The 8,030-nt window shown below is 46.3% G+C and overlaps 1 protein-coding gene across 1 annotated transcript; it reads right to left on the reverse strand.

Moving 5' to 3' along the window:
* Positions 1 to 6,041: 6,041 nt before the first annotated feature.
* Positions 6,042 to 7,086, reverse strand: LOC127343488 (uncharacterized). Its single transcript, XM_051369617.2, has one exon. The coding sequence runs from the start codon at positions 6,992 to 6,994 to the stop codon at positions 6,362 to 6,364; it is 633 nt and encodes a 210-aa protein (XP_051225577.1). The 5' UTR covers positions 6,995 to 7,086; the 3' UTR covers positions 6,042 to 6,361.
* Between the last annotated feature and the right edge of the window lie 944 nt (positions 7,087 to 8,030).

The following is an 8,030-nucleotide window of genomic DNA, read 5'->3' on the forward strand; positions in this document are numbered from 1 at the left end:
GGCGACTAGGTTTTTCCAGAGGCGGCGGCTATCTCACGTCCAAATCAAAAAGAATGGATTTATTTTGTTGTAGATCGCAATTTGTCTGCCTATTGCACTACTTGACTGTTCAAACTTAGCTTCTGCCAAGGAACAGCCTGTCCACTTTTAGGGCCTATGTTTAGTAGGGTTTTTTAAATCCAACAATTGAGCAGAAATGCAAATCGATTATATTTTTAGAATTGTATATGGATATTTAATTAAGAATAGGAAAATCATAGGGTTCTTCACATGGAGTAGGTGTAAACTTGCTAGTTGAAATTCATTGCACTACCTTTAATGGGCAATCCCGTTATTCAGTGGTACAAAAATATATGGTATGATGAACCTAATGGAACAATTTTCGTCATGTAAATGATAAGTACTTCGCTATAAACTTGATCAAGCTTAAAACATCATAGCTTGCCCATAGTTTAAAAAATTGGACCGGTAAGTGAACCAGTGAAGCAACTACTTCACTGGTTCGCAGATTGGATCGCCGGTTCATCCGTTCGATGATGACAAAAATAAATTGAAAAAGGCATTATTTCTAATTACAATTTAAGAAAAATTTAGAACAAAATAACCATATAGGGTATATATAGAGTATACTTCAATACGTAATCATAAAACATGGTGGGTCCAAGTGGTATTATGCCTTATGTGGTCATATTTCTTCCTAGTTAAAGGTCATGAGTTTGATTCCTATTGCAACATCTTTTTCTCTCTTGGTTTTCTGTTGTTTGGACAGTTGCTTCTTAAAAAAATTGGTGAGGCCATCGGTTTAGGGTTTTCTCGGTCAAACCACCATACGGTCCGGTTTTTAAAACTACCATGTTATCAAGCCCTGCTTTTCTTTGAGTGAAGTGTCTATGCTTAGAGCATCTCAAGCCGTCTCCCCGACGAGGCCCTCAGGACGCCTTTTTTCATCCGGCACAGTCGTGCCTCCGGTTCCTCGTTTTCGTCCGGATTAGGCCTTTCATCCGTCCGGAGAGCCCAGGCCATCCCCGGCCCCTCGGGGAGCGCTCGGGGACTCCGAACGAGAGAAAAGCGGGGACGGGCCCGCTCTGTCGGCGAGAGAACAGACGAACCCCACCACTTTGTTGACGCAAATCTCTCCTCCCCTCCCTTTGCTCTCTCGCCGCCGGCACCACCCCTCGGCAATCCGCTGATGGGTTGCCCAAACTCCGCTGTTCCTCCACCCAGCAGCCTATATTCCGCCGTTCCTCCACCCTCTGCCTATTTTCCGCCGCCGGGCAGCTCCCTCGCGTCGCTCATCATCGACACGCCCGGCAGGTGTTCGTCCAACTGCCTGGCCGGACATGGACTCCGATGAGGAGGAGGAGCAGATGTTCGCCGAGCTTCTTGAAGAAGAAACGGTTGCCGCCGCCCAAGACGAGGAGCACCTGATCATCCTCGCTTGCCTGTCCGGCTTGTACGCCGAGTCTGTCATTGGTCGCCGTGGTGGGTCGGCATCAGGTCACCGGAAGTGAAAGCCGAGGCGGCGAATGGAGGGTACTGCATGCTCTACGCCGACTACTTCGTCGATGATCCATTGCACAGTGAGGCTGTTTTCAGGCGTCGTTTCAGGATGAGCCAGAAGCTCTTCCTGAAAATTGTGTATGCCCTTCGAGACTACGACTCCTATTTCAGATGCAAGTTGGATTGCACCGGCATGACAGGGTTTTCCGCCCTTCAAAAGTGCACTGTGGCTATGCGGATGCTGGCATATGGAGCTCCTGATGATTCTGCAGATGACTATCTTCGGATGGCAGAGTCCACCGCCCTTGATTGTTTCTATCGGTTCTGCAGGGGCGGTGATAGCAGTGTTCGGGGACTTCTACTTGAGATCACCGACTGTCGAAGACACTGCTAAGATCCTCGCTGTCAATGAAGCTCGAGGATTTCCAGGGATGCTTGGAAGCATTGACTGCATGCATTGGAAATGGAAGAACTGACCGTTTGCCTGGCAGGGAATATACAAGGGTCACAAAAATGGTTGCACTGTGATACTTGAGGTAGTGGCTACCCATGATCTCTGGATTTGGCACTCCTTCTTTGGTATGCCGGAATCCAACAACGATATCAACGTTTTGCAGTGCTCGCCGGTCTTCTCCAAGCTTGTTGAGGGTCATGCTCCGCCGGTTAACTTTGTGATCAATGGCCGGCACTACAAGGGATACTATCTTGCAGACGGTATCTATCCAAAGTGGGCAACATTTGTGAAGACTATCTCAAACCCCGGCCTTCCGAAGGAGCAGCAGTTTGCCAAGGAACAAGAAGCTTGCCGAAAGGATGTAGAGCGTGCATTTGGTGTCCTCCAGCAGAGATTTGTTGTAGTCTGATTCCCCGCTTTGACTTAATCGAAAGATCAGATATGAGAGGTGATGAACTGTTGTGTGTGCTTACGCAACATGAGTATCGAGGATGAACGGAAGCATCCGGTCCCTCTGAGCGAACAAGCTGCACCATATGACAGAGAGGGTCCTCTTGCATAGCCTACCACCAGGTGCCGGTATCGTGGGTTGCGCTCATCGCTATGCGTCAGGAGATTCGAGACTCCACAATGCATCACCAGCTGCAGGATGATCTAGTGGAGCACTTATGGATGATTCGAGGCAACACCAACTAGTTTCCATTTGATTTGTTTGAAAACTTGTCTCGTTTTTAAACTGTAACGTTTATTTATAAAAATAAGCTAAATGTTGGCAAAACTGGCCAAATTCGCGAGTTATGCATGAAATTTGCATCCAAGGATGTTTTTTTCTATAAAAAAAAGGCGAACCCCGGGTGAAGACGGCTGAAACTTCGACGCTCCCGGGCCAAAGTTACGTCCAATCCAGTGCTAAATAACACCGGAGCCAAAGTTATGTACAGTCCAGTGCTAAATAGCGCCGGATTTCGGCCCGAGGAGCCCAACGGCTGGGATGCTCTTACAGTCGGCTGCCCGTGGGGCTGAGCGGCACTGCTTGCACCTTATAGCTTGTGAGAGGGCGGTTCCATGTTGTTTTTAACTTTTGATCCGTTGCACTACGGCAAGTTGCTTCCGCTTGATCACGGGACGGAGCTGGCCGCCGAGTCTAGATTTTTCTCGCGCTGGCTTAGCGAGTCACGTTACCAGAAATCCAGAACCACAAGCCACAAGCAAGCTGTAAACGTGACTGCCTGTTCTACAGTATGGTAGGGCGGGCTGCTTGGCCATCGCGTGAAGAAAATGAACACAAGGCAACAAGATCACCACCACCACTTGGACCAAGCATGGACATACCAGTTGATCACAGAACATACAAAACACAAATACTCCGTAAAATACATGAAATGCCACTTCAATACAAAAGAAGTGAATATGAAGCCGATGTTCAACGCCAACTAAACTAGCGCCACATGCACTTTGTTACAAGTAAACATGAAAGGTATCAAGGAGTATAATGTTTCATATGAGCTCCTAGGTTAGGCCTACAACTACAACGGATTCCTAACCACGGAGAACAAACAATGCAGCCACAAAACAGGGAAAAGAATGTATGGCAACAGAAAGTTTTTTTTTTAAGACAAGTTTTCAGTACTTGCAATCCAGCATATTCATGTGTGAACTAAAACCACAGCACTTACTATGGATCAGAGGTAGTACCAATAAACTATTAGCGAGAATTAAAATGGAGTCCTATCATAGCATACTGCAAACCCAGGCATGGTCGACCATAATTATACAAAACCTATCGCCATTACAATGGCCACATACCGTAAGAACAAAAAAAAAATGGTCAAAGGATTCTAAGGTTCTACACAGACTAGACACTCAAGAGTAACTAAACAGTAGCATGAAATCAATCAACGTGTAATGATAAAAAATTAACAGCTATGATATATCTAGCTATCTCTACCACATTCTAAAAAATCTCTCTACCAAGCGCTTGAAGACTATCTATGTGCATTGCTCAACTAACTGAAGCCTAACAATGCACACTTTCTAAATCAGTGATGACAAACATACAAATCAAAATCTTCATTGCCATTAGCTCACAGCCAGCAAAACATGCCTCAGGTATGTGTCATGCAGGCTTAAAGCAGCAATAACAGCCGCATAATCATATGCAAAGCATGTCATTTAAGACCCACGAAAGGCATGCATGGATAATCATCAGTTCATCACACCACAAGAATAACAGTTCTTCATAACATGTCCCACAAAAATAGGAGAACCAATTAATTCCAAAACAGATAAACAAAAACAAATTAGTTTTTCAAAACGCCAGCACACAATGTCACTAAACTAAAATCAAGTATACCAAGATTGCACTACAACATTCACTCAAATCTAAGCTGTACAGAACCAAATTCGGCTACTACTACATCCCAAAAAGATCAAGCAACTGTAAATGCCTCGAGAGATCAGTGAAATAGGTTAATAATAGATTGTAACATGTCACAAATCGGTTAAAAGGTACACTAACAGATCAGAAGCAAATTTAGTATAAGCACAAATATCTAGAGATGAAGCTGCAAACTGTCAACAACAATTTAACATAAGTAGCAATAACAGCCACATAATCATATACAGGCATGTAATTTATGCGCCAAAAAAATGCATAAACATGGATAGTCAATACGTAACAAGAACAGCACAGTTTTTCCAAAACATGCCACTCTAAAATTACGAGAGATAACAAATAGTTCCAGAAAAAGGAAAAGAAGAAAAACAAATTTATCTGATGTTAGGTAACACAAAAAACACAACAAGCATCATGAATGAACAGCAAATGTACTACCTCATGTTAGGAGAGAACCCATTTTTATAAATCAAGGTTTGTGGAAGAAGTACTACGGAAAATTAAAAATTACAGCTCCCAGTTTTAATAGACCAAAAAAGCACGCAAACCATATCGTTGCAGATGAGCACTTGATCTAGATCGGGAAGGTATAGTTTCTGCATTCAAACCTATAGAACAACATGCCACCCAGCATTAAGCACACCATGTTACCATGGCACCCAATTTAAATCATGTAGTACCTAGATTGCATTTCAACATTCCAAAATAAATTATGCAGTACCAGATTCCACTGCTAATACATCCCTCAGCTTCATAATATAAAACGTTTTGGCAAACTAATTTCATTTCGTTAATTGGTTAAACAAGGAATGTATCCAGATCAGAAGCAGTATTAGTGTAAGCACAAATATCTAGAGATGCGAACTGCAAACCATCAACAGCAATTTAATATAGGCAGCAATAACAGTCACGGAATCATAACCAGGCATGTGATTTACAATCCCATGAAAGGAATATGCTGGATAGTCATCAAGCCACAAGAACAGCACAGTTCTTCTAAAACATGTCACCCTTTAAAATGAGGAGAGAACTTAGTTCCAATAAAGAAAAAAAAACAAGAACAAATCTATCTAAATACTAACACCTACAAAGAAACACAAAAAAACACAACAAGCTTCATGAGTGAACAACAAATATATCTCTCTCAAAGCACATTACCTATGTTACTTATGGGAGAACACTATTAAGAAATAGCTTCTTGTTTAAACAGACCAAAAGGCACACAAGACATGTTGTTGGAGATGAGCAAAAGAACAACATTACAAACACCATGGCACCCGGCCTAAATCATGAAGTTATAGTTTCATACAACTCATGCATTCGAACTTATAGAATAACATGCCACCCAGCAATACACACAGCATGTTACCATGGCACCCAATTTAAAGCATGTAGTACCAAGATTGTATTCCAAGACTCAACCAATCTAAAGTGTGCAGTACCAGAAGATTTGACTACTGCTATAGTATCCCACAAGCATCAAGCAACAGAGAATGCCTCGACAGATGAGTCAAGCAGGTTAATAATCGGTGGTAACATATCAAACAGTTAAAATCCTATCATGAATCGGTTAAAAGGGACTCAGACGCAATTTTAGTACAAGCAAGCAGACTCGTCTAGAGATGCAAACCGCAAACCGCAAACCATCAGTAACGATTAAAAGGATAGTGGATCAGAGAGGAGCGGGCCACATGAGTAAAGCCAGCAACCATAAACGATAAGATAACCAAGCATACAGCCTTGCTCGGTTCACAAAGTGTCGACAGACAGATTCACCGTCACCACCAAAAGCAACACGTAAAGTAGAAACAGCGACGAAACATAACCAACATCCAGGCACCTTGTTTGTGTAGTCTAGTATTAAGCAACTAATAATAACAACTCATAGAAGTCGTACTATTACTCTCTTCAGTAGGGTACTAGCAGCATGACCACCACGCAGGACAAACTCATCAAACCTTCCATAAGCTGTAGCAGAGCAAAACTTCCTGCGCACGGGAGCACCAGATCGATTACCTCTTGAGGCGGAGGTAGACGAGCACGACGGCGGCCGTGACGACGGCGCCAGCAGCAGCGCCCGCCGCCACGCCCTGCCACGCGACCCCACCGTCCTCCTTCGGAACGACGGCGTCCGGAGCGACCTCCCTCTCCTCGACGGTGGCGGCGGAGGCCTTGAGGGCGTCGATCTCCTCCTGGAGCTGGCGCTTGGCCTGGCGGACGGCCCCGACCTCGGCCTCGAGCTGCTCGCGCTGGCGCTGGTCCTCCTCGCGGTCGGCCCTCTTGCGGTCGAGGAGGGCCTGGAGGCGCTGGACCTCGGCGCGGAGCGCGGCGGCCTCGGACTCGGTGGCGGCGGCGGCGTGCTCGGCGGTGGCGACGTCGTCGCGGGCCTGCGAGAAGAGGCCCTCGAGGCGGTGCGCCTCCGCGGCGAGGGTGGTGTTCTCGTCGGCGGCGGCGGCGAGCTGGTCCTCGAGGGCGAGCTTGGTGGCGCGGAGGTCGTCGATCTCGGCGTTGGCGGCGACGGCGGCGTAGGACTTGGCGGGGTGGACGGGGTCCGCGAGGGTGACCTCCTCCGCCGCGACGGCGCCGTTGGGCGCGGCCTTGTCGACGGCGGTGGGCGAGGCGGGGGTTTCGGCGCCGTTCTCCATGGGGAATCGGTGGGGTTTGGTGGTTTGGAGGAGCGTGGTGCGTTGGGCGGCGGCGGTTGTGGGGGAAGGGTCTGGGAAAAAGGAGAGGCCTCTTTCGCCTCCTCTTTCTTTGTGATGAATCGCGCGTGCGTGAGCACGGAGGAAGTGTCTGGACGCGTGGCTCCGCTTTGCGTCCATGACGCGTGGGTCCGGTGGTTTGGGGATGCGTCGTGGCCACACCTGTCAGTGGGTCTCGACCAATGTGGGGAACGTGCGTGACGGCGACGGCGATATGGTGGGGCCCGGTGGCAGTGTCTGGGAGGCACTTGCGTGCTGAGGAGGTTGGTGCCGGGGGCGAAGTGGGGAAATGGAAGACGTCGTTATCGGGTCTCCTGGTAGTGCGCCGCACGCTATTGCCTTGCGGGCTGCGTCGCAAGCCCAACGCCATATGGGTCCGTGCCATTTCCGTTGGACCGCGCCTTCGCAACCCAAAACTTTGCCCCGCGCCTTTGTACCTCAAATTTTCGGCCCAATGCCACCACGAACAGTAAAAAAAAAATAGCAGCGTTTACATGTTGGCTCACAAAATTTGGCGGCGAAAACACATTTTGTGTGTTCTATGTAAAAAAGATTAAAAAAAATGTTTGATGAAAATTTCTTCACAAAAAATTATGTGCGAACATAGAATTTCTAGATATATCCGTACTTATTTTTACAATTTTTTGAAACATTACTATTTTTTTATGTAATGGATGCATTTATACACCTATGAGCTAAAGTGAATATCCGTTCAGTCTCTCACTTCCTGCAAAACAGGCGAGGCCTACTTTTTTTAGTGCAACAATTTTGCAGCCAGTTTTACTGTCCAGAGAGTAAAATGCACCCGAGTTTACATGAGTTTGGATGATTTCTTACTCGAATATTAATCTTTTGAACTTGTGTAGGGGCAGTTCCAATTCTCGATAAGTTGTTTATATCAGGTTCCGAAAACGGTTCGTTGACCGGTGCCATGTAGGCATTTTTTACAAGAAAAAAAAGCCTAGATAACTATCTATTT

Source organism: Lolium perenne, chromosome 3, assembly GCF_019359855.2.
Source record: "Lolium perenne isolate Kyuss_39 chromosome 3, Kyuss_2.0, whole genome shotgun sequence".
NCBI classification, from domain to species: Eukaryota; Viridiplantae; Streptophyta; class Magnoliopsida; order Poales; family Poaceae; genus Lolium; species Lolium perenne.